Source organism: Saccostrea echinata, unplaced genomic scaffold (genome assembly GCF_033153115.1).
Source record: "Saccostrea echinata isolate AGI-Se365-2 ecotype Australia unplaced genomic scaffold, CSIRO_AGI_Sech_v1 ptg000003l, whole genome shotgun sequence".
NCBI classification, from domain to species: domain Eukaryota; kingdom Metazoa; phylum Mollusca; class Bivalvia; order Ostreida; family Ostreidae; genus Saccostrea; species Saccostrea echinata.
The window spans coordinates 10,401,574-10,429,492 of record NW_026889752.1 but is presented as its reverse complement, the minus strand read 5'-3'; the positions used below and the strand labels follow the sequence as shown (position 1 = coordinate 10,429,492).

Genomic DNA, 27,919 nt, shown 5'->3' with positions numbered 1-27,919 from the left:
ACCAGCTATTAAATTTTACTCAGTATCCCATCTCATTCCTAGTTTATCACTCAAATGTAAAAGCTACCTATATCTGGAATCCTCTCAGCCATGGGCCTCCTTAGCTGTGTGGTGAACTTGACAGCATCAAATCGAATCTCCAGAATATTGTTAATCAGGGCAAAGAGAGGTCCGAGTGGGAAGGCCGCAACAAAGAGGGTCAAAAACCCAAACTGCAGCACTGAAATGTATTTACAAACTGACTGATATACAGTCATGTGCATTTAATTTTTGGAAATGCAAATATTCTTATCCAGTGTATTCATATGGGCATATAATCACAGAAGAAATATTTTTTATCTAAAAAAAAAAAATCTTTGAAATACTGTAAAGGTGGATAAAATACCCGTGTTGTAAATTACTCGAATTATCTGCAAGAACATTACACACAGGGTACCTGTTAACTTATGCAATACTGTTATTATATAGTGTTTAAACTGAATGTGTTTAAATGCATTGGTATGCTGGAGGTACGTAAACGAAACCTTTCTCATCACGTTTTTATCATAAATTACATTGACGCATAAATTTCCAGACGGTTTAAAGTTAATGCAATATTAAATATAAACAGCTTAATCACTAAAAACATGTTACATCCTTTACTGACTTACTTTTGAAATGTCTGGCTAATCATTTGACACTTTGACATTTTACCTAATACATGTATATCTAATAGATATATTGCCTGACAGCACAATGAACCTTGAGCTTACCCATTTCCAGATACTCGTAGAACAGTGATGTGGTGTCGGCAGGCTGTAGTTTGTAGTCCTTCTCCCACGGAGATTTATTCATTTTCTGTTCCTTGGTCTCTGGCCAGATCTTCCTCTTAATCCACTTTATCAACTTCCTGTAAAATACAATTCATTTCCTGTAAAATAGATTCAACTTCCTGTAAATACAATCAACTTCATGTAAAGTACAATTAACTTCATGTAAAGTAAAATTAACTTCCTGTAAAATACAATCTATTTCCTGTAAAGTACAATCAAATTCCTGTAAAATATATAATCAACTTCATGTAAAATCCTATCAACTCTGGATCCTGCAGTGTGGGCCAAAATAAAAGGACTAGCCTAAACTTTGCAGGGATTTTGAATTTATTTGTTCATGAAATGTTTAAAATGAATTTTAAACACTTTGGAATTCTTTTTGTATTATAGTCACTCATTTTATTTGTACACTACAGTATATGGGTTTCTTTGTGTGTTAAAACATTGCAGTAATATTAATTAAATGTAAGTGATGTTAGTAAACCTACAATAGGGGAATCTCTAAAATGTTGTTGACAATCAGCTGAACTTGAGGTATAAGAATTTTTTAGCTATATTGACAATCAGCTGAACTTATGGTATAAAAATCTCTACAAAGTTGTTGACAATCAGTTGAACTTACGGTATAAGAATCTCTACAATGTTGTTGACAATCAGCTGTTTTCCTGTCATGATGATAGCCAGCTGAATACAGAGCTCAATGAGACACCCTCCAGCCTCGCACTGCACATAAACAAAATTATTTCTCATCAACTGTGAAAATCAAAATTATTATCTCTGTGCATATATAAAACATAGCTAATCAAAGATTATGAAGCTCACCTCGAAGAATGTTATCTTTAAGTAAGGCAAATTTCACAGCATATTCTTTTTTAGTTAGTGTACATCCCAAGATCAATATCCATGCAAGTTTGGTTTAAGTACGACTTATAGTTACTTGGAAACTGTTGGAGACCTGTTCAAAAAATGTTTAAATCCTGTTAACCAATCAAGAAAATTTTGGTCAGTTCCAACATCCAAAGTAAGTCTGGAAGTTTTCATCCTTAGATACACCATCTATGCAAGTTTAATCATAACAGGCCATAATGTTATATAGCTACTCCAAAAAAAATATCCTGGTCACTCATCTGGAAAATGTAGGTCAGATTCAGAATCCAAAGCAAGTCTGGAAGTGACCATCCCTAGCTACATCATCCATGCTATTTTGGTTAAAATATGGCTGAAATTCACTCATGTGGAAAATCTAGGTCAGATCCAGCATCTGTAGCAAGTGTGGTAGTGTCCATCCCTAGATGCATCATCCATGCACGTTTGTTCAAGGTAGGGCTTACAGTTACTTGGGAATGGACTTGCTTCTAAAACTTTAACCGGGACGATGACGCTTACACCGACGCGGGGGGTATAGCATAAGCTCATTTCGACTACGTTGAGGTGAGCTAAAAAAAATTTTACCTTGATTTTTGCAAAGCCTTAATATCCTATGTAAACAAACAATAAAGCCCCCCCCCCCTGTACTTTTAAATATCTTACCTCTTCTTGACGACCTCCAAATAAAGTGGCATATTTTCCTGGGCGTCCAACCAACCTAAAATTTACCAAGAGGACTCATAATGCTTTGAAAAGTAAAATGTCAGTTTCCTTGACTAAATTTTTTTTAAGCACCCCCCCCCCCCCCATTCTTCATTAGGTCAATGCCATAATTACAAAGAGCACCTATATTTGCAAATCAAAAGGTGCGATTATAAAAATTAACCTCCATTATGTACAACATTCATTATCAGTCAAAAGCATTTATTTAAACTTATTTACCTCCCTTTGAAGAAAGCTATGTAGATAATGGAGGAGTAGTAGTTGACAAACTGTAGAGAGAACAGTTTGAGGGTGATACTATCATCGTACTCCTTTTGGGTACGCAAGCACTCCAAGTCAGTCAGCCAGAAAGCCAGTTTACTGTAAATCTACAATCATGGGGGAAAAAAATAAATTTTATGAAACTAAAGAGTGCACATGGAAACTTTCTTCTATAAACAAAGCTGGACATTCCAACATGCATTTCAAAGGAAATCAAATGATAAAAGACCTAACCTATTCTAACAAAGGCCAAAATGTAACTTTCTATGTCAACAAGTTGGATGAAAGTTTAACATGTTTTGATAAAAAAAAAATACATGTACTTCTGACATCTATGAAACTTTGAACTTTTGCAGGTAGTTTGGCATTGAGATACAAAAAATCTAAAGGCAGCAGATGTTACAGATGTTGACATTTTCATCACAAGATGTATAAATTCTCTAAGAATGATATCTTTGAAACCTTGAAAACAGTTTATAGCAATCAGACATTCAAAAGCTGAAAGAGAATTTTTTTTCCCAGATTTTATATCGTCTTTTTTTCAAAAACTTATGAATTATACACAAAAGGTAGCAGCTGTAACAGAAGTTTTCTTACAAAATTAAGTATGATAATGATGAGCAGGTTGATACAGGCCGCAGTAACCGTGGTGACCAGACTGGCATTCTGGTAGATGACCTCTGCCGTGGAAGCGATGAAAGTGGAGTTGGTTACTGGGGTGTTCTTTGTGAGGACCTGCAGGGCAGCCAGGGTGGAGATACGGTAGGCAATGACCCCCACCACAGCCACAATAGCCAGAAATGCCTGAAATCATAATAGTAGTGTATGAAAGGAAAATAGAAGCCACAGAAGAGAATGTGTATAGTTGTGCAGAATGAGAAACATGAATTATACTTGAATTTTTTTTTTTTTTACACAGAAGGTTGTTTATACAAATTTCAATATAACATCAGACAGGTGAAACTTTCAGATAAATTGAAATGGTAGAAGAATAAATAAATCCATTCTAACTATCATAAAAGAAAAAAAGGTTTAACCTTTTTCTTCCTGAACTCAATTGTCCTATACCATATGAATAAAAGTACTTCTGGCCTGTCACACAAAACAACAGAGCACATGCCAAAATATTAGCAGCCCCTAAGAAATCAATCCGTTGATACTCACAAGAAACAACATGGCAGTCCATGACATGAGGTATATAGGAAATCTTTTCCTCCAAAAAGGAAGATGTGGCTCTTTTATCTACAAAAGTTGGGATTAGGAATAATTAAAATTAAACAGTAAAAATACTGCACAACTGGAAATTAATTTTTCACATCTCTTACAGTAACATTCATTGCCTGCTCAGACTTACCCCTGTAATGGGATGTTCTTTGTAGGTTGTAATGTGTTCGAGTTTGGCAAGGAATTCTGGTCTAGGAGGTTGCTATAAATTCAAAAAGTAATTTACTGGGTTACAATTATACTACTTGTACAAATATATATATTGTACAATTACCAAAACTTATTCTGTAGATTCCTAAATATATGTGATAAATTAATTACTGCGTAATTTTGCGATAAACATCACTCGCAAAATAAAATTACTCGCTTTTATTTCTGTGGTGCTACAATCCATTTCCCGATAATAAGTAATGGCAAAAAAATAATGAATCTATAGTACATGTATAATTAATGTATATCTGCTAATCTAAACACTATAATTTTAAAAGCAAAGTTCACAATCATTTGTGTTATATAAGTAATCAATCAGAAAGTGCATGATAAGGTATAGGAAATTTAAGGAAGATAAAATATCTTTACCTCCTCTGTAACAAAGTCTGTGAGATCCCACTTAAACTGTAAGGCAGCTTGTTTCCTCTTCCAGAACTCCAAGAACAAAGTACCTTTGAAAAGATAAGATATCACACATGTAGGTTTAGAAATTGTTGGCAAAGTACCATACAGTAAAGCACATTTTAGTGAAGTGCCATGGAAGAATAATAATATTTCGATTCATAATGAACATAATTTGTCTGAGAAGTTCATTAAACATTTTAAATAAACAAGGAATGAAAATCACTTTGCTGTAAGCATGAATTCATCATAAATGTGCTCTCTGCAACTGTATTTTACTCTATATAGTGGACAAACTTTTCGGTACTTTTTTTCTCCTCCAAATTTTTAAACAAACCATACTTTCAAAATAATCCTTCAATGTCCTATTCCATTTGCTAAAATTAAAAAACTTTAAACTGATGACTTTTGAAACTTACCCCAAAATGACATGAAGATGGCAAAGAACACAGTGGCACCATTGTCAAATATTCTGCTCGCTCGAGCGTGCGAGCATGCTGCACTCAGCTTCCAGTATGGACACTGATAATCACACAGCGGACACATCGTGAAATTTTTACTCTCATCACAAATCTCATTCCTAGTTTCAAAAGAGGAAAAACAAGAAGTCTGTGAGCCAATGCTCACTAATAATACCCCCGCTCTGATGTGAATACACAAGTTCAGTTATGGACAAACACAGTGATAATCAGGAAATTGACATCGGATTTGTAAAAACTGAATCCCAACATATGGCATGCCTAAACAAAGAAAAAATTTCAAGCATCTGCGATGAGTAGTTGCTGAGAAAACTACGACCAAAATTTATTATGTATGGTACGGACAGACGCACGGATAAACAGGAAGTTGACATCGGATTTGTTCCAAAAATGAATCCTATTATATGGCATGCCTAAACAAAGATTGTGCTAAAATTTCAAGCATCTGCAATGAGTAGTTGCTGAGAAAACTACGACCAAAATTTGTTATGTATGGTACGGACAGACGCACGGATAAACAGGAAGTTGACATCGGATTCATACAAAAATGAATCCCACCATATGGCATGCCTAAACAAAGAGTTTGTTAAAATTTCAAGCACCTATGATGAGTAGTTGCTGAGAAAACTGCGACCAAAGTTTGTTATGTGTGGTACGGACAGACGCACTGATAAACAGGAAGTTGACATCGGATTCGTACAAAAATGAATCCCACCATATGGCATGCCTAAACAAAGATTGTGCTAAAATTTCAAGCACCTATGATGAGTAGTTGCTGAGAAAACTATGACCAAATTTTTTTTATGTATGGTACAGACAAACGCACGGATAAACAGGAAGTTGACATCGAATTCATACAAAAATGAATCCCACCATATGGCATGCCTAAACAAAGAGTGTGTTAAAATTTCAAGCACCTCTGATGAGTAGTTGCTGAGAAAACTGTGACCAAAGTTTGTTACGGACAGACAGACAGACAGACGGACAGACAGACAGACACACAAGGGTAAAACAGTATATCCCCCTCTCCTTCGGAGCGGGGGTATAATAACTCTAAATTACACCAACATATTGACAGTGAAACTTGTCTAATCTGGACACCACTGGTTCCAAAAAAACTGTCCTGATTAGACAACATTCAGAATTAGACAACATTTTGAACAATTGAATTTATTGAAAGGGACTTTAAGTTTACATCGTATTAGGCAGGATTTAGGAACTTCGATCAGCACTAAAAAATAAACATTTCATGGCCAAATTTCATGCTGCATAAATCGAAAGTTTTGACACAAAGAAATGATCCAAACAACTTGAACATTAAATCTTATCTAGTAATTTAATTATGATGGGAATCATGTTAGAAAACATTTTTTCTAGTTATATATAATTTTCATGAACTTTATGATGAGGAATAAAACATACGCTGGATAACTGTCCCCAGATATTGCACAACCATAGATAAACACAATAAGACCGATGATAGAAGCTGGTATCAACATCTGTGTGTAGAAGCCAAGCCAGGCAAAGTATATGGCAATCTTCTCTCCAAAGTAGCCTCTGATGAAAAATAATGTCAAGCTAATTAAAGCAGTAAGAGAAAAATACTGTAGCGAAGTGTGTACAATAAATCTGGCATACAAACCAGAATATATACATATACATGCAAGTCATGATATCCTTTAACATACTGTATGTGTACATAATAAATTGACATAATTTATTAAAAATCTAGCACATTGACTGGGTATTGAGTGGTTGGCACAATCATAAATTAGCATTACACATGTCCACGTTATGTATTGTATTTATTTATGAATTATTAATGGTAATCATTGCCCCCCCCCTTCAAAAAAAAACCCCCGCTAAAATATGAAGCCCATTTTTTTAAGTACACATACAGTAAACTGATTATGAACCAATATTTATCAGCAAAAAAAAATTGGCAGGCACTGATGCCCAAAAATGATAACATTCAAAAGTCACATTGTTCAAGGTCATGATTTCTGATAAAAATGTAGAGTGAACTTTTTTAAATATACATGTACAATTAGCCTTTTGATAATCATGCACATATGCTCATATATTTTTTCTCTCTTACCTACAATTTTCTAACCCCTAAAAATTATTTAGAAAATATTTCAAAAATATGATTACTTTCATTTTCAGACTCTTTTGTGGTTCACTGATTTAGCAGTTACACACAGACTCACCTGACATGGTCCAGTGGTTGCACTTTGAAGCAGTTCCTCCAGTTAGCCCAGTAATCAAACAATAACTTCCTCTCATTGTCAGCTGAGCCAGCCTTCCAATGGCCCTGCCAACAAACAAGGTCAATACAGTCAAACCTCGTTTATCTCGAACTCAATGGGACCAAGAGAAACTTTCGAGATATCAGAGGATTCGAGATATCAAGAGTAAAATACTTTAAAGAATAAGTGGTTGGGGACCTCCAAATCACGTAATATCTATGGTATTTGAGATATCAGTGTTCGAGATACCAAAGATCAACTGTACTTATTTTAGCATTTAATGGCCACCTTAAATGTCTATGAATCTTGAAGCATAACATAAATCTTTGACTAATATTTTACATCCTATCAGATATTACAATGGTTACTTGGTAAATTGTTGGTCTTCCTTGAAATAAAAACATACCTCATGGAGGGGATATGCATCTGTGTAATGTCCATCTGCAATCATCTTGTTAATGCCTGCAATACGTTATATTTCCATTAGTGAACTCTTCAAAATTAGAGGCGCGTTTGGTCGTCTGACAGGGACAGCATGGCGTTGCGGATAATACAAAACATGCCAATCTCAATCCAATTTTTAATGTTAAATGTATTTGTCATTCTAATTAAAGAATAGAAGAACTAAAAGACATATGTAAGAGAGAGAGAACCCTAAATTTATCATCCATTAATTAAAAAATACATTTCCGAGGCACGTGTATTGTATTTAGATGTACCATACGATAAATAGATACATATGATCAACAATAGATATAAATTGATATCGTTGTCATTCCTACTCTTGATGTATATAAAGTCCACAACAATAAAATATTTCATTTGCATTTTCTTAGGATTTGTTCATCGACATTCAACATATTGTTTACATGTTTACGTTACGTTTGTCCCTGAAATCCCGCGAGATTTGTACATTTTCCGACTTTTTCACAAAAGAGCGCACTAAGAAGTATAACTCTTCCATAGTGGAAATAGAACGTATTAACATTGATAAATCATATCTTACTTTTTATCCACAGTCATGTGTATACAAATTAGAAATAATGTTGGACTAAGCTATTTCCAAGTATGAATATTTCAAATACAATGCATAAGTAGGAGGAGGTTGACTGTCCATACCATAATGCACTCTCAAATCATCTTCTTCTCTAAACATTGGATATTTCTAGGTTTTTTAAACATCTCCATCAGGTCCAAGATATTGAAGATAATTCCTAATTAAGTTTACCAGAGTTAACTGAATGAACAAAGATGAAAAAAAAATCCTCTTACCAAAAGAGAATGCCTTTTCTTTCTCTTTACTGAAAGCCTTACGTCTCAAGATGAAGTTGACGATTCGACTTCGTGTAGCATTGTCAAAGAGGGTGTCCTTATCCTCTGGTATATCAAACCTACATGTAAATAATGGTAAGGAAAAGGTGAATTATTTAGAGAGGCAATAGTGCATATATCTCCTTAGCAATTTTCAAGGAACTGTGTGTCAATTTAAGTGAATCAAAATCCATCCAAGTTTCTGTATATATGTATATGTATATTGTAAAATCACTATTTCTGAGGATCTGAGGAAAAAATATTGGGGACGTACATGATTTCATGGTGGAAGACGTATGGTAGATAAGTAGTTTGAATTTAAACTTTTTGTGGAGGACATAATTTCATGGGTCTCTTAATTTTATATCATGGAAACAAGAAAATTAACCCTCCACAAAAATAAGTGATGTCACAGTAATACTGATTTAATTTTCCCTCCACCATGTCACTAAACTGACTGGGGGCATAGACCCAGTTTAACAAGCAGAAATACTGTAAATCACTTTTTATTACGAGAACTTTAGTCTGCTTATGAAAATTTTATTCTCACATATATTTTCATTATTATTATAGATCATATAAAACAATAACTAGAATTTGTGAAAATTTTGTCTCACTTGTAAATGCCAAATACCTATCTCATAAAAACCTCATGAAAAATATGGTGATCTACAAGTATTTTGGCAAAAGAAAGGCCTGCTTAATATTCCACACTTACAGATATTCCTTGTCTCTACTGTAGGCCAGATTAAACCTTCTCTTTACTGGCTTGACCTTTGTGGTGTCCACTTGGAAAGGGGTAAATAGTTTCTTTGTGAAAGAGGTCATCGTGTCCCACAGGCGGGTACTGACAGCCTTAATGGGGGTCTACAAAATTTTTTCAACATTAATTGCAAATTCATGGAGGTGAAGTTGCCAAAAAGTTCCTGATTGTTCAATAAAATATTTTCTAATTAAATAGAGAATATCTAAAACTACTACAGTACTGCTAAATATAGTTACAGAGAAATGCATATATGTATATAAAATAAATTTAAAAGATATTGATAGAAAATTGAACTCCATTCCATAGCTTAAGCTTAATGTATATACTGTTATTTCTGATTGGGATGCTCTGTAAAGCAATTAATCATTTTTAAAAGGTGCTACGCAAGTTACTGATTTCTCCAATTTTCCCAATTTCTTAGTGCTCCAAATGCATACATGCTGCAAATCTAAGCATTTATTTCCTAAAGCGAAATCTTAATTCACTCTTTTAAGGCAGAAATAAGAAATCATGGCATTTTACTATAAAATTCATAAGCATATCAGAGCATTTATCATGTTTATTGCATTCTATAAGTATACCAAAAACAATTATTTAATGCATTTATTACCATTCTTTTATCACTTAATAAGTCAGAAATTTAAACTCAAAATCTCTTTTCTTAATCACAGTCCTTGATGTTACATTTGTGCTTCACTGGCATACAGATAAAGGAATTAGGATAGGTTCATGAAGCACTATATTTCCCAGTATACAACATTATTGACTGCCTGGATGCTGAGCCTAGAAGATTTTCTATTATGCTGAAAATTCTCAAGTGATTCTTTTAGTAATTATGTGTAAATTTAAATAAATGGACATCAGGGCAGGGAAGTTTTACAATGAGTTTTGTATTTTGGTTTTTCTCTTCCAAGGAAAATTAATACAAGCAACCTGATATGATGCCTATCTTATATAGCTCTATGATTAAGGTCAAGGTTAAAGTATGGACACACAGACAATAAAATACAGGGATTAAAACAATATTAAATCAAGAGAGTATGAGTTCATTATTATTATTGGAAGCTAATTTTCCCCATACAAACTAAGATATATATTTAACAGTAAACACATTTCGATACGCAAACCAACAAAACTCTTTTATTCCATTTGAACACAAAGTTTTATAATTAATTTCTATATTTTCCACTTATCAAAGTCTAAAATTAGTAATAATAATACTAATGTATTAGTTTATGTTGGGTGTTAACACATGCTTGGAGGTTTATGCTCAAAGTTATTTCCCCTGAATGGTTGCACACAAGTATCAACTGAAAAGATTTTTGCTTTTTATTCAGACTGTTGTCCATGCATTGCATTCCATCACGCATAAAACACATTGAGATATTCAAGATATGAAACACAGACTCTTAACCCTAAAATTCAGAAATATGCAAACTATTAACTTTAATATAGTATCCAATACTTTGGTGTATGCAAGTCAAGAAACATATATTTAATCAATGTCATAATCAGATTAGTTTTCTCACTATACACAAGCAAGGACAAAGGAAAGTATTAAAGTAAAATTTCAGGGTGAAAAATTTAAGGAAAGTGCACTGAACCTAAAACAACTTTGAACTAGAACAGTAACAGAGTGCATTTCAACTAAAACAGTCATAGAACACATTTCAACTAAACAGTCACAGAACAAATTTCAACTAGAATAGGCATTAGCACCAACAAGAGCTCAACCACAACGACAGAAATTCCAATTATTAATGGAATAGGAACATCATACCACCACGCGGCGATGAAACTCGTTGACCCCGCTCTTTATAAGGATTTTCTATGCATAGGCAAGAATACACACACAGAGCCATTAAAAGACAAGTCTACGGAATTATATCACATATATACAAAATGATTACAATGCTGGCTTGTTGTAGTTTTAGTTAAGACATGTCCAGATTTAAAAATAAGGTTGAATTTAAAATTTATTCTGTGGAGTCAACTAAATTTCAACTCTACATAAACTGAATTTATGAGTCATGAATTTTCAACTAAGATTTGAACATTTTACCAATGAGTTGAAAATGTATAATGATTGAATTAATCAACAAACACTCAATAATTTAAATTGTACCATGTCCTTCTTGAGATTTAAACAAACCAACATTGTTATTTTGCAATGTACATTAATTAATACACATCAATTAATTCATACATAAACTAGCATCTAAATTATTATTACATTTAATGTTGACACCCGAGGAAGATATTTTCCACTCTTGCTAAAATTGCTAATTTCATTGGGTCATTGTGGAGGACCATAGAGTAGCTATAGCAAGATTAATTAATGTTAAAAAAGCATTATTGTTCTATACAGTATATGATTTGGAATCTGCATTTCAAAAAGATCCTAAAACAGTGTTTTGGAAATGCCACATATCACCAAATTAAGGCAATCCATGTAAATATACATAAATTGGAATGAATTTAAGCTTTTTTTCAATGGAAAGTGCAAGATATGTCAAATGCATGTGAAAAGTTAAAAAATTCTTCCTGTGCTCATGGGCAGCAATGACCTTCACTGGTTATAAAAATAAAAAGTTGGTTTAATAGCACAGCAAATATAGTACATAAAGAAAGAAAAAAAAAGTATGATCAAGGTTACTAGAATGCACACCTCGTGTTTGTTGGTGAAAAACCTCAAATTTACTTACTTCACTATCTGGATCAAAATATGTGTACTAAAAATAGGATCAATATATGTATACTAAAAATAGGATCAAAATATGTGTACTAAAAATAGGATCAAAATATGTGTACTAAAAATAGGATCAAAATATGTGTACTAAAATAATTGTTAACAGATAAATAAGCTGTGACTTAACTTGTACAAATGTTGTAGACTGTTTTAAAATATTTTATTAAAATGCCCTATCAGAAATCAAGATGCGCCAGCTCACATGTTTGAAGATTTAAGTGTTTCAACTGCTAGGGATTATAAAACTTAACTGTAAGTACCTCATACATAAAAAAATAAAACAAAGAAAAAACCCCTAAAAATTAGAGATAAACCTTAGACATAATTCAACAAATTGGAAAAAAGAAGAAATCTAGCTTCTTGGAATTACATATAGAGGCTATAGCTACCAAAATTTCTTATGATGGAAAAGAATTTCAGAGTCAAGCATAATATTAATTAAATGTTTAATATATGTTTAATATTAAATAAAGCAAGAAATAAATCAAAGTGTATCTCAAATCTTTCTGTTATCGTATAAAATACCCAATACACTGTGAAATCACTAATTTTCATGGCGGTTTAATTTTCGTTGTTTTCGAGGCACCGCAAAACATGTAAAATTTCATATATATATAACCACTCAACACTTTTCCAACCATCAAATCAAAACCCCACAAACCAATATTTTTTCCTCAAACCTGGAAATTTTGACCCCACGAAAATATGTGATTTTACAGTATCTTTTCACACTTAGAATAATTGAACAATATTTACAATACCTGCATTTAGTTAACCTTAAACTTCATTAAAATCACTGTTTCAAAACTAGCCAAAGGGAAAGAAAGAGAGAATCAAAGTTCAAAAAAGCTTACATTTCCAACCTGCGCATGACAGGAAAAAATAGAAAACGCACTACGAAAAATGCAAGAGGAAATGACATTCTAACAAGTACCTCGAGTTTGGCGTACTTCTCGTGGATCTTTTCCAAGTCCATGCTCTGTTGATCACACCGATAAAAGACGTACATAAGTATATACATTAAATGTAGGAAAAATGGCTCTACATCTGGAGGTATACAAATAAGTATACAAATCACCACAATACCCCCCCCCCCCCCCCAACACTACATGTATGATGGAATTCTTAATGTTCCATCCACATAATATTAGAGGCTGCTAAACCCTCCTGAACTTTTACCAAGTATTCTTAATCATATGTTCCTGAATTGTATATATTCTGATTTTTTTGTAAATTCCCCAGTATATTAGATAGCTGTGTTACAGAATTTGTCTTCATAATTAATACAAAAGCTTAGTTTACAAGCTAACATAAATACATTAGGCCAAAAGCAGCAAATTAAAAGGCATCTCTGTAATGTATGTTTTGTTTGTTAAGAAAGTAATTACATTGTGCATATTTACACATCAGCTGATAATATTTAACTCATTGCTGAATCTATGATCTTGACTATGCTGTATTTTGCACTTTCACAATAATTTATGTTTTTAACTTTAAGTGTATAGCAATAAATATTTCCCAATTTTTTTAAGTGGTGAGTAATCATTAACTTTATTGTATATGATACAACAATGAAAAAATTGGTGAAAAAAAATTAGTGCACCATATTTACCTTAATTGATAAGATTTACATGCAAAGTACTTTCTAACTAATCTACTATATCAAAAAAAATTATTAAGTAAAAAAGAATTACAAACCTTTTTCACAGGCATGCGGACTTTGAGGATTTCAGCGTACCGTGTCAGCACTTCATACGGAGCATGGACCTTCAGAAAGTGAATTTCTTCTCCCTCTTTCTGCAAATATAATCATATTGTTAGAAGACTGAAATTTCTCTAGCAAGAGTTATTCCCCTTTAGATACTTTCACTTTGAGAACATTATGTATATTATATTTAATATATTTGAAACTCACTGATTTAAAGCTAAATCAAGTCTCAAATAAGTGAATTCATAGAGACAAATTTATTAATTACTAAAAGGAAGAGATCTTGATTTTGTAAACTAGTACATGCTGATTCAAAATACATATGTCTCTTTTTAAGTAACAGCAACTTTTCATAAAAACAAAGGGCTATAAAAAGTTCAGAATTTCAGAATTGAAAATCAATGATCTAGATGTTCTACTTTGCAATGATGAATCAGGAATTAGAACACAGGACTAACTTCATCCTTTTCCAGCTCTAGGCCCTCCTGTTTAAGGTTTTCCTCAAACACCGCCCTTGCCGCTGAGGACTGTGCCAGTTTCTCTGGCTTTCCCTCTGTGCTCCATGCCAGGATGTAATCAATTCTCTTTCTGCTCTTCTTGAAAAACATGTTACGACCCTACAATGATAAGATGTGTTTAGTTGATTAAAATTATAACTGTTAAAAGGATATCACATGAATAGAAATTATCCATGTAATGTACAGTATATATTATATATCGTATACATGTATATATATATATTTATATATATATTTTCTTCTTATATGTATAGGAAAAGATACTTTTCAATTAAACAAATCTTTGTAAAGTTATTTTTCATAACGCCTTAATCAACTTAAATGTTCAGATACCACTTGATATCCAAAATAAACACGTTTTCAAAATTTACTGTGCTGTATTTAAAGTATAAACTTCTAAGACAATTAAAAATTCTGATAGAAAGAAAAATATTAAATACACCAAGTCAGGATTTTCAGAATTTCAAAATTCTGAAAGTTAAGTGAGATTTATCATTAGGTTGAGAGTGAAAAAAGTTGATCTGTGCAGTTAAACTGGACATTTTTCAATGTCAGGTGTAAAGAAAAATCAATCAGGATACTAGTTAGTCAATGGATTTCTCATTACAAACTAATATGCATAAAAAACATATTGTGTGGGTTCAAATGTGTATTACAGAATTATATTATATACAATAAATCTCTTTTTCAAGTTATTATAGAAAACCATCGTGCAGACACACGATTTTTTAGTTTGTCTTTGATTACACGACACACATTCTCATTCACCTTGTACATAAAACCATGCCCTAAAACCTGACGAAAACAGATCAATTAACAAGTAAATTATCTCTTACAGTTATTGAAATTTCACATGCATTCTGAAATCTGCATGATTGTATGAAATTGTGAAAACTGCCTAGAGATGACAGAATATATAGAAACTATGAAAGAAATTGAAATGTCATCTAATGGGTTAAGTCACTGTAGCTGCATGATCCTTGATTATCATGATACTAAAATTGACATAGCTTAAAACTGGCTTTAATAATAAACAAATATATCAATTGCAACCAAACATGAAATAACATTCTTTTATTCACAAATATGCAATATCTGTTGTTATTATCTGGGAGAACTCAATACTATAGCTTCAATCAGACAAATTGTTTATACCTAATTGGAACTGATATGTGTATTACAAATGCGTAATATTTTGCTATAAAAATTTGGAATGAGGATAATGTCTCTTGAATTTGAAAATATTCAGAACTTGACAAATTTGAGAAAATATACATTATTTCAATCATGAAATAGTGAATTATATTCTGAACTGCTCCTGTCAGAAGCTTGCATATTTTGATAAATTGGTAAATCCACTTTTGAGTTGGAAATTACTTTGAAGGATAATTTCTGATCAGAGTTGAAGTGGAAAAACCAACCCCAATTCAGCCCCCCACCCCTCCCCCAAAATCTATGTACAAAAATGGATAAATGTATATTACCCTACTTTCTCTTCTGCTGCAGCCAACTCATAACTGATTGAAGCTATATAAACACATTTCTGGAATGTCGGTGTAACTCAGTTTTACACAATCTGTCACTAGTAGCAACATACAAAAGCATATCATAATAGGAGAAGTAACAGTTAGAAACTCTTTGTAAAGGTATATATATGACAGCGGAGCTGTAGACATTCGACTCTATAATTTACCATCACTTCTTGATCAACTGAAAGCTAAAGAATAATGGGAGATTACATAAGCTTTAGCTATTATCAAGCCGTCTATTTTCTTCTTTAAACAAAACTTGTATTGTTTGTTTTTGTTCATTCCAAAGTGAACAAATGCATAATTACAGTTCACACTTTCCATGTTCAAAACCATGGTTGCAGGATTATTCAAAGCTGTTTTGAAATATATCTAGATTACAAAAGTTCTATAAAAAGCACAAATAGAGGCAGAATGCTTAATATTACAAAGAAAAATATGAAAAAGCAATAAGGTGTCTTCGCATTTTAATTAATTACACTGCAAAACTTAACACATAGATAGAGATCACAACGTTTTTAACTTTACGTTGACTTAGAAAAAAACAATGTATAATAAATTTTTTGCAGCCAATTACAGAGTTTTCTCCCTTTCTTTATAAATCAGAGTGACCACTAGATGGCTCTGTATGGGAAACTTACACTGGGCTTTTTGTCCTGGATGTCTGCATCCTCAGGGTCATCGTCCACATTCCCCGTTACATTAACACTGGCCGCTTTACCTCCACCATTTGTCTGGGGCTGCATCACTTCATCTGATTAAAAACAATTTTAAAAAAAAAATTTTAATATTCTGAATCAAAACTTGAAGAGTAAATAATTAATTTGCATTGAGAAGTTAAATTTCATTATACCTCAGTCCTGTCAAAATTCCAAATTTTAAATGTAAAATGGTGCAAGTTTACAAATTTTATGTTTTAGAGTGATAGCTTAAATGTCAACAAATATAGCCAAAAGGTCTTTTTAAGACAATAAAAGGTACAATATGCAAATCAAACTGATCACCAACACATAATGTTTGTCTTTAAAATATTCATCTTACAGCCAGGATTATTGCTTAGGTATGTACTTCATTATAGGAATATACAGATGAAATAAACACTGTGAATGCGAGAATTTCTTAAATATATTAACAGTGCAAGTAAAAATTCTAAATATATGCATATGAACCTGCTAAAGGATTGTAGAACTCGAACTCAGGTAAGCGAGTCATCTGAGCGTACGACAATCGAGTCCTACTCAATGTCATAAGACGCTCATCATCAGATGCCATTTTGGAATGATGTAAAAGTTGCTATAAGCAGTGGTTATTGTAGCATGCAGACTCGGGAAGTCAAATTTCAAATATATTGATCAAGTTTAAAAAACCCTGATTAATAATATTAACATATCATATATTACTTCCTGTATTCTCATTTTCCCTCCAAATATCAAACATCCTTCTTGGAAAATATATATATCGTTAATTGTTCGATGTAATTAGTATGATTTTAACAAAAGAATAATTTGGCTTTAATGGAATGTTCTTATAGCTGAAATTCTTTCTCTGCTGGCTATTTTGACTGTGCTATAATTACAGGCTCCGATTCTGTTTAAATAATTGATTTCAGTCCGTTACATACCAGGGGAGCCACTCAGAGTGACACCATAAATCTGTTAAATAAACAACAAAGTGGTCTCTCCAAAGCAGTTGTTTCTTTTTTTTTCTTGCAAAAATATTTTAAACGCCCCAAAATAATCCTACAGAATTCCACACACCCTACTACAAAAGCAGGTCACTCAAGTGGAACTCTCTATTAAAATCCAGGTCAAGAATTTACATCTCCATGAATGAAACACAATCCCATGTGACACAATTACACGATAATGCTCCAAATTCTTTGCATAACATTTGACAATAGCACTCCTCCAAACTATCAAAATCTTCCCCGTTATTGTCAATGTAGATGTTGTATAGACATATCCTAAGGTGGAAATAGAAAGTACAGGTATGCTGATCAGAGGTGAAGGTCAAATGTGTATTGGTCCAGGTGAATATTGATGGATCGTATCAAAACACATTAGTGACTAATAGCGAAAGAAATGCTTTGTTTCTTACTATTTATGGCTTTTAAAGTTAGCTTTATAGCTCAATAAATAACAAGCTACTCCATCATTTCTAGTAATGTAAATGAAAATTACAAGTTTGACAATTTTTTTAAATTTCCAACATAATTACGTGAATTGAACTTCATGTGTCAAGATCGACCCTTGGTATTGTTTTATCTGAAAACTTTATTCAAATAGTGTATTTCAGAAACATTTTCAAACATTTTTGAATTTCAAAATTACTTTATTTTGTATTATATCAGGGGGAGAAAAATGAGACCCAATGTAACTCATGATATAAGGCTGAAATATTAGGGAAAAAAATACAGGAAAAAAGTTTTGATTTGCTATCCACAGTACATTAAATTAAATGTGTGTGCATTAATGCCATTGACTTTTGTCAATTGTCATGATAATGTAACATATTTAAAGTGAATATGACAGTCTGAAACGTAAACTGCTAAGAAAATATGCAGTCATTAAGATCCTGATAAAGCTGGTAATTATCTCAAATGTTCTAATCTATATATACATTGTATCTACATAAATGTAGAGATTGCATGATGTAGAAAAAAAACCCTTGTCATTAACTTCTATATGTATTGTATTTAGAATGGCAGTAATATCTGACCTTTCTACATCAATAATAAGATTTTTTTTCTTAGAAAATCTATTTTTTTTTTGTCACAAATACATGTAGTAACAAATACGAGAAAAAAATATTTTTTCACCATGCACTGGTAAAAAATACCCACAGGTACAAAAAACTTAAAGTAACTGCAGATCTGTATCTGTATGGAGAAACAGCTCACTTTTTTGTGTGCAATAAATGTACATGCACTTTTTTCAATGGGTGGCACTGTAGCTCTCTGGTCTTCCATCCCAATTTTTTCAGACCAGCGAGCTACAGATGATCTGAGATCTGCAGCTAGTACCAAAGAAATATAAGGATATAAAGTTCAAAGTTCTTCATTGAAAAAGAAAATAATGTTTATTGTACACACATATATGGCATTGTAAAACTCAGAGGTGCTTTCATTTAAAATAAGGAAACAATTCCAATCTTATTTTTTTTCAAATGAAAATAACAAACCAAAACATAATTTTCTCTATTATCATACCTATAGATGCAAAATGCATAAGGACCTATTTGCTCTTTTCAAATTTACATCTCTATTTAAAAAAATAAATGAGATGAATCTAATTAATGTAAACATATTATACCCATGATCTTCTGTGGACAGGAAATATCCTATGTGACACACAGCAATATGAAGCACTACCAATCACCTTCCAGTTACATACATAGACACTGAGTATACTATTCTCAATGCATTCATTGAAATTCACATCCCATAAGCTTTCCATAAGCTTTCTGAATCAATACACAAACATACTCTCTGTGATTAGTTCTAGTATCAAATGTATTTCGTGCATCTAGCTTTAAAGCTGCTGAAATTGACAATGTATATTATGCAAATGCCTAACATAATTATATTACATTTATACTTTCACAATAATTTGATAAAATTTCATAACATATCATCAATTTTACTGGCAGATATATAAGATATTTTTTAACACTCAGCTGCACTGCATCATCCTGTTCATGTGTAATGACACCCCACCCATTATTAAGCATCATGTGACGTACAAGCCAGAAATACTTTCTAGTGAAAAAAATCTTTATTCATGCAGTTTCTCAGTCTCCCATGCAGAGTTGTCATTCGTTCCTCTCTGTCTTGTGAATGTATGAGCTGATGGTAGAGAGTGGCATGTTTCTGCATATCACTGATAACATAACTTAATGCAAGAATATTTTTCCACATTTATTCCTCTCTTTTTCAAATTAAGTGCTATGCAAATTTCCACACAACAATTATTGGGAGGAAGGGAGACATGAGGAGGTGTTGGTGGGGTAGAGGGGAGGGGGGTGGAGGGGGTAATGAGTGGGTTGGTGATATGTAATACTCACTGCTGGTTAAGGGGCTGTCTTCAGATGTGTCTGCTGTCACATTTAATGTGTCATCTTGTTCTATAAAAATACAATTAACATGTATCATTTCTCCCACTATATATGCACACTAATACAAATCATTCCCTCTCTCTCTCTCTCCAAAAACAGAAACAAAACATTTATTTTTGGTTATCAGTACTTATTGATATCTTTGGTTTTGCTTTGCCTTAATATCCCTGCACCCACATGCACAATTTTGACAGGATGAACAATTTTTGAAGTGTGCAATGAATATTAAACCAATGTGGTCAGCATTGTAGAGATCAATGAAGTGTAATATAGCAACTGATTTTTCAAATTTCACTTTTAAAGTCTTAACATACATGCACATGCAGTAATTTGCCAAATTTTAACGCAGGAAATTGGAATAATTTGATATCATACATAATATGTTATAAATTTAAAAAGATTCTGATGTTGTCCATTGGATGCAGAAAAGTACATTTAGAATATAATTGATCAAGATACCAGTTTCTTTGTTCTCCAGCATTGGGATTTTCTCCCCCTTTCCCTCCGCCATTGTCAGCTCACAGCTGGAAAAACATAATTTATTATTGTAATAGCTGCTACTGGTGTATGAGTAACACAGTATTAGTGTGTCATAGATGAACTGCAGTACAACTTTAGACAAAAATTAATAACATTGAACATTATATCTAAAGCATGTAAATGTAGTCACACATATTATGGACTATCATGCCAAAATATACTTTCTTAGCATGATTATTACGGTACATCATTATGACTAATTTGAAAATTTAAGATTATTTCAGGGGAGTTTGAATTAATGGGTCATAAGCTTAAGGAAGTTTTTACTTTTTAAATATCTTGGATTTCTCTCTTTATAGATATTCCACTGCATATGTCAAGTATGTCATGACATAAGATTATATAGTCAATAAAACACTATTGACTAAGCTTTACAAATTTGCACACTTGCTGAAATAAAAGTTTATTGACAGTCAGTTAAAGATGCAATAAATATGTATCTAGACTTCTTCAGATCACTTTTAAACAGCTGATATGGTAGGCTGGCATGAAACTCCATTTGAAATGTATTAGAACTTTTAAATTAATTAAGCTTCATTAATTAAACCAAAACTTATAAAAAGTTTTCATTCACATGTGTGTTAATTCATTCATATATGTATGGTTTTACTATGCTCACAAAACTGTACATAGCACAATGCAGAGAACTTTATACCAAATTTTTTTTAAAACTCAAGTAGATCGAAAGCAGGAAGAGATTTACTTATTTATGTGATAAACTTGCTTGTGACTGAGTGTTTTCGGAAGTTAAGACGTGTTTAGAATTTTTTTTTTTTTTTAAAAAGAGCATTTAGAAAATTCTTTTCTTCTCACTAAAAATACATTTAATGTTAGTGGTCAAATTGAGATATGAAGTAGGAATACACTCAAATACACAAATCTTAAGTCGTTGAGCTGTCTTGTTGAGTCAATACGATGAAAATTTACTTGTCAACGTTTTACATTACTAGTGCATATATAATATAGATGAAATGGAAAGAAGCATAAACACAGAAAGTCATAGTCGGACAAACTTTTTCATTAGCAATGTTCTACATAATTTATACAGTAAATTAAATACCGGTAGGAGTTTAAAATTATAAGAATGAACATGATAATTCGATAAACATGATAAAGTAATGTGCCTTTTGATATTACAGAAGTTAATTAATAAAATTTTTCATTTACAGTTTGCTTAAAACTATAGAAATTGTAATGTTCTTGATGCTATCAAGTGAACATGCCACTCCCCCTTCCATTTTCATATTCTTTGTCTATACCATTTTATCAACTTAAAGATGATTCAGAAGATAATCAAATGTGTGGTGGTCAGAGGGGTTCAATCAATGATGGCCAAATAGCTCAATTGGTAGCTAAAGCACCTGACTGGAGATTCAGGGGGCCCAGGTTCGAATCTCTGTCTGGTCCATTGCATTTCTCTCCACTTCTATTATAAATATAATATGTTCTGTATGTTTTGTAATTGCCCAAATTATCAAAATCTTGATTCAACTTAAGTTTAAATATTGCCTTTATATACACACATTCTCCCAAATTACAGAATATTTATTTATTTTGCAAGGATTTGAAAATTCCCTCCAAAAACTCAACACAATCACCTTACCTTGTGGACCAAAAGTTAAATCTTAATTGTGTCATTCTGTTTATTGCAAATTATTTATTATTAATCATTTCACATACATGACTGTCTTGAGATACTCTGGAAGGTTTCAAATGATTACTCAATGTTTCAAAATAACAAAATACATCCACCAATCTGTCTCCAAATGCGAGCTCTGTCACTTATTATTGTGTGAGGTTGTATTTACAACTTCACAGGCTTTTCACAGTATCAAGTTTTCTTGTTCATTGTATTTCAAGAAAGCTATCAACAATTACATATTTTAAATACATCTGATACTGAACTCATGCGAAAATATGTTATACAATGGCTTAAGAATAACCTTTGATGCATTGTGACAATGTGGTTGGTTAAAAAGTATTTATTTAAATGGGGTCCCTTGCAAGTTGAATTATTTGAGTAAGAATTAATGTTCTTATGCTGCAACTAAGGCTGTTAATGACATTATAAATAATTATCTTTAGTTCACTGTTAATTTGTAAACAATAAAGATTTAAACAACAATTGAATAAATCATGGTGTCTAGGTACTACGACACCATAGAACATGTTTTATTCAATTCTGAAAAGAATAAGCTTGATATAAAATATAACCAAGTCTCATACAGAATCTAGAAGACCCTAAAGTTCTGTCAGAGCCATAATAAAAAGTTTATATAATAGAAGCGCGTCTTAAAACTCTGTCATGCCCTTCTCAGGCTGCTGAGAGTGAGACCGACTCAGGCGACTGACACAATGCTTTGACATGTTTCAGCTAGCTATACGCTGCAAAAATCAAAACTATCTAAATGAAAAGGAGGATCAAATTCCTATTAAAAACAATTTTTCCACTATATTTTCTAAAATCCCTCTATTACAATTAAATTGATAAGGTTACATACCTTCCAAGGTACCTGCCTTTGAGATTTTTTTTTCTCCAACGGAAGTAACTTGCAGCGCCCCCTTTTGTTGATATTGAAAGTGCTGCGAAAACGAGGGGTCATCTCAAGATACAGAGAGGCTCATACAGATGCTACGCGAACGCATGCATGCGTATTTGAGTCTCTGGTATCACCACTGTAATCTATTTTAATTATTATATTATTATCCTGGATAGCGGGAGACACAAGAGGGTGAATGTAACATTAGTGACCTTTATATCGTGCATCAGTACAGAACAGAACATCTATTTTCTGATTTATAGCATAGGCACTCCCCAGCTTAATTGTTAAAAAATATAGATCTACTATACTATAAACATACAGTATAGTAGATCTATATTTTTTAACAATTAAGCTGGGGAGTGCCTATGATTTAGAGCCCATAACTGACAAGTATGAAATTATTACAAAAATAAGGAAAAGATATGCCAATGCATGGATAGTATAACAATTTGCTCATTTCAACAATAATATTGTACTATTTCAGTTAAAAGGAATACTTTATATAAAAATGTATGGCTACTACAACATGTTATCATTTATGAATTTGCCCACAAAATTAAGTTTCTTTCTCTTCAGTATTGAGTAACCAAAAAAGTTTTTGTTCATCATCTAACGCCGAGAAATTTGGAAATTTACTTTTAATTGACTGAAAAATTTCTTTTCTTTGATGATCATATTTTTACATGTTATCAAAAAATGAGTTTCATCATCTACACTGTTAGAATTGCATATATTACATAATCGGTCTTCTCGAGGGATGTTGAATGGTAAATCTTCCCACTTCAGTTTGCAATCTATGACAAGAAATTCTTAATTTACAAAGAGATCTAGATTTTCTTTGATGAAAATTTATAACTATTGATAAATTATTCTCATACGTGTAACCCCAATTTTGTCTGAGTTTTACATATGTGCTTAATTTTTCATCAGTATAACTTTGTTGACTTGTATACCATTTTTTTTTTTTTTACATAATAATCTAACAAGGTTTTTTGACAGAGTGACTTATTTGTGTATACAAAGAAAATATCTAGAAACATAATTAATGTTTTAATTATAATAAGTTTTAACCCAAACAACCAGAAGTACCAAAGAAAATACAGCGTTGAGACTCCCGAAGGAAGGGAACCCAAGAATGTTAATGTCGAAGCAATAGTCTGAAAGCGGAGGGGGGGGGGAGCTACTTGTATAAGCATGAGTAAGGTTGCTTGTACCAAAGGCTCTCAGTTTTGCCAAGGACCCCCCCCCCCCCCAAACCATACACACACAACCACACACACACACACACAACCACAAAATATATCTTTCTCTCTCTCTCTCCCTCTCTCTTTCATTCTTTTTCGGGGGAGGGGGGTACATTCTGAAATTAAGAAAAAAAAAAACGATGCTATGTGCCGGGATGTAGCCTCATTTTCCATTTGGAACCCCTTGATTTAAAAAAAAACCCACCAAGTTAGTCTGCATGCATTTGTTTTTATTTTCTTTGAAATGTAAAATGTTTAAGGTTCTAGTTTTTCTAGAGGCGGGTGTATATATACAGGTCGTAGGGCGCAAATATATACGCAGTACAACCATCTATATAATTGTGTACTTCATAATTTAGTTCGGTTTTCTAGCCCTAGAACCGCGCCTTCCAATATACACTCATTCCAACATTCATAACGGTTATCATTTCATGAAAATGGGAATTTTTACCAACTTGGTCGTTGAATCCCCCATCCAATTTACCCATTTAACCTCTATTTTAATCCAATAAATTTGATCTGTATGTACATGCAGTTAGTAAGAGATTGTACCACAGCAAGCTGAGCACTTACAGATGTCATAAATCAAGATCGGTGGCTTATAATTTTATTTAGAATATTTTCGGCCTTTCATCTATAAGTATCTACATGTATATCAATTAAGTTATGCTCTTAATTTGTGTTTTCACATTTTCTTAAAAGAACATTTATAACTACATGTACAACGCCACTCTGTATATTTGCACTGTGCAATATCAAACATACCGAAATATTATCTATAGAATTCTTACGCTTTTTGGTTCATTGGTGTAAATTTGTCCAGCTGGACACTACAGTGAAAACCAGAGAACGACATTATTACATGTATATTCTGAAAATATCTTTAATACAATACAAAATTAATACAATACTAAATTAATACAATTAAATTACATTAATCATTCTGAAGAGAAGCTTGAATCTGTGCAATAATATTGTCAATCTCCTCAGACACATAAGCATCGAATTCCTCCTCACGGAGACCGGTGTCCACGTCTGTACCCAAATCCTCTGGGTTAATGATATACTGCCTTTTAGGCTTGTCTTCTGAAATGTTAAAGAAGGACGAATACTGTTTCAGAAGCATCTAATTGCATTTTTTTTCTTGACTTACGTCTGGAGAGAGAGAGAGAGAGAGAGAGAGAGAGAGAGAGAGAGAGAGAGAGAGAATACTCACTATTGAGTAGATAACAGACAATTAAAAACGTTTTATATACCTAATTTGGAAATTATTTGACTAATAATTTTCAGTCTTAACTGGAAAATGTTAACGTTTTGTCTGTTGAGTTCCACAGTGAATCAAATACGCTTATCCCACGAACCTTTCTCCTCCAACCATTTTTTGATCTCCATAATTCCCATTACAACCCAGGACCAACAGGGAAACATCACTGCTGGAATTCTGCTGTAAAATTTAATTTTTAAAAAAGCATGAAAATTTACCAACGAAACAAAAAACTGTAGAATTAATAAACATAAATTCATGAGCATTATTACGTACACTTACCCTTTGCAGCACGTAGAACAGAATCAGTAGATAAAAAGATAATGTCAGTCGAGCTATTTGTCTAAAAATGCCCCCAGAAATATCCTCAAAAATATATGTGTAGGTCTTGGTTAACAATGATTAGATTATGACGCTGTAAGTATTGTGACGTCATAATGCAAAGTAAAGATATCCCGCTTTGGGCTAAATGTACTTCTAAGAAGGTGTTGATACCCTGAGTGTTTGGTAATATAGATGTAATACTGTGAATTATATTAAAATGTTTTTGAAAATACAGAATTAAATAAAAATAACTTTGGATAAAAAATATAGTTATACGCACATGTATTTATTGATTGTTACTTATAAAACGTTAGATCCACCCTTATATATTCATTATATTAAACGTAAACCTGTAAACATAACTAATTAACATAGGGTAGAAGGAAGGTATAAAGTTTTCTTGAATGCTTTTGGTAATTTGTTTGTCAAGTTAGTTTTGGTTTGTTTTATTTTGATGGTCATCGATTGGTTTGACATTCTTTGTCTCGTTGAGAAAGAGCAACACCATATATCATTAATGAAAACGTTTGCAGCCATAAATATTCCTTATATGTAGCCTTACCACACAAAATGGCAAAGGACTACCGGTATTCGTTCTAAATAGTATTTTTACGCACATATACGGGATAAAATTAATGTACACTGTACAAAATGTGTTTAGACGATAGACACATTTCTAAACACAAGCTTGTCACACTTTTTTAAATGCGTTTAAATTCTAAACATGTTTAATTTCAGTACGCGTAATGGAAAGTGTTTTGAACCTAAATGCTTACATGTTTAGATTTTAAACACAATTCTTAACAGTTTAGATTTGCGTTTAGAACCTAAACATTTCAATGTTTTAAACAAGGATCTGCAAGAAAACTGAAAATATAACAGGCGTGTTTCATTATAAGTTTTATTTAGTTATAAAAAATCATATTAAAATGCTGAAAAAAAAATGCACAGTAAAGTGTTCTCACGGAATCATCGTTCGGCGGAACTCCTTTCTTCTGTGAATGATTTTCATTTTTTGGACAGTCTTACAGAAGTTTTGACATATCATCCTTTTTGTATCTAAAGAGTTAGAAACACCCAGCTGTTGAATTGTCTGCATTTTAAGACAGTAGACTCCAGGTACAAATGTATGGTGTGCTTCTTACAATGTGATGGAATATTTCTATTAGTATTTTCTATGGCAGTATGTATAATCCATCTTCCACATTCATTAACAGAAATGAATTTCGAAGTTCCTTCTCTCGTCTATCCAATAAATTTAACCTGTAAGAAAGAACGTACGTTGCATTTAAGTAGCAGTATGTGCTCCTTACTAAACATGCTAAAGTTTTACATTAACTATTGAGCATATAATAAAAATGTTTTAATCGATATTTATGCATCTTTAGATTCAATATTTACTCTCAATAGGGAAAACATGATATGACATCCAAAGACATCCTGGATATAAAAAGCAATGTTGTTTACCTTGCTCTTCATGTAAATTTTATTTAAACAAAAGCATACATACCCTCTATAGAAGTAACAAAAAGCCTTTCATGTGTATTTTACTATTTCTGCGATCACTGTCACTCAAATTCTCACCAGTTTCCTTGAAAATATCGTTTACTGTTTTGTTGTGACTTTCTTTGTTTCGACAACCGCGCTTATAAACGTTCAAATATATATCATTTCCGGGAAGATAACTCTGCACTTGACCGAATTTAAAACAAAAAACATGTTCAATATCTAAACGCGTATAGATTTTAAATACATTAAGACTCAAGTGTTTAGTTGTTAAACACAAAATCAAACATGTTTAGATCTAAACACGTAATGGAAGTGTTTATTTCCTAAGCACAATTTTTACAGTGTAGTACCTGTCTGAGTTATCTCCCTTGAATGAGATCCGTTATGATCAATTAGTATCAATATATTAATTATCTATAAGAATTATATATTGTTAAGATTTACACTGTATTTATAAAGCGATAATTGATATAATGTGATACGATTTCATTGTTTTATTATTACATATCAGGGGGATTTCATTTTTAATCGTGTAAAAACTCCCAACGTGTACATATAGACCTGGGGCCCGTTT

At 32.3% G+C, this 27,919-nt stretch overlaps 1 protein-coding gene and 1 long non-coding RNA gene across 6 annotated transcripts in view; both read right to left on the bottom strand.

Annotated features, from left to right (window-relative positions):
• LOC133178567 (anoctamin-1-like) overlaps positions 1-20,466 on the bottom strand; it is a 61,842-nt gene extending 41,376 nt beyond the window's left edge. For 2 of the 5 annotated variants that reach the window (XM_061313282.1, XM_061313281.1), the window contains exons 1-23: positions 20,381-20,466; positions 19,871-19,930; positions 16,450-16,562; positions 15,973-15,996; positions 14,220-14,378; positions 13,752-13,850; positions 12,988-13,032; positions 11,085-11,132; positions 9,257-9,405; positions 8,500-8,618; positions 7,634-7,689; positions 7,189-7,292; positions 6,401-6,535; positions 4,919-5,079; positions 4,467-4,549; positions 4,018-4,089; positions 3,828-3,905; positions 3,261-3,467; positions 2,622-2,770; positions 2,343-2,397; positions 1,435-1,535; positions 753-889; positions 68-220 (exon numbers count right to left, since the gene is read on the bottom strand). In XM_061313282.1, coding sequence (XP_061169266.1) covers positions 68-220; positions 753-889; positions 1,435-1,535; positions 2,343-2,397; positions 2,622-2,770; positions 3,261-3,467; positions 3,828-3,905; positions 4,018-4,089; positions 4,467-4,549; positions 4,919-5,079; positions 6,401-6,535; positions 7,189-7,292; positions 7,634-7,689; positions 8,500-8,618; positions 9,257-9,405; positions 11,085-11,132; positions 12,988-13,032; positions 13,752-13,850; positions 14,220-14,378; positions 15,973-15,996; positions 16,450-16,562; positions 19,871-19,930; positions 20,381-20,432 — 2,359 coding nt within the window. In that variant the 5' untranslated portion in view covers positions 20,433-20,466. The remainder of the gene's footprint in view (positions 1-67; positions 221-752; positions 890-1,434; positions 1,536-2,342; positions 2,398-2,621; positions 2,771-3,260; positions 3,468-3,827; positions 3,906-4,017; positions 4,090-4,466; positions 4,550-4,918; positions 5,080-6,400; positions 6,536-7,188; positions 7,293-7,633; positions 7,690-8,499; positions 8,619-9,256; positions 9,406-11,084; positions 11,133-12,987; positions 13,033-13,751; positions 13,851-14,219; positions 14,379-15,972; positions 15,997-16,449; positions 16,563-19,870; positions 19,931-20,380) is intronic. The other 3 variants (XM_061313284.1, XM_061313283.1, XM_061313285.1) reach the window with 3 other exon arrangements.
• Positions 20,467-25,197: 4,731 nt separating this feature from the next.
• LOC133178871 (uncharacterized) lies at positions 25,198-25,935 on the bottom strand. Its single transcript, XR_009720057.1, has 3 exons — positions 25,795-25,935; positions 25,610-25,692; positions 25,198-25,334 (listed from the first exon to the last, which is right to left on the bottom strand). It is a non-coding gene; the product is annotated as an uncharacterized LOC133178871 (long non-coding RNA).
• Between the last annotated feature and the right edge of the window lie 1,984 nt (positions 25,936-27,919).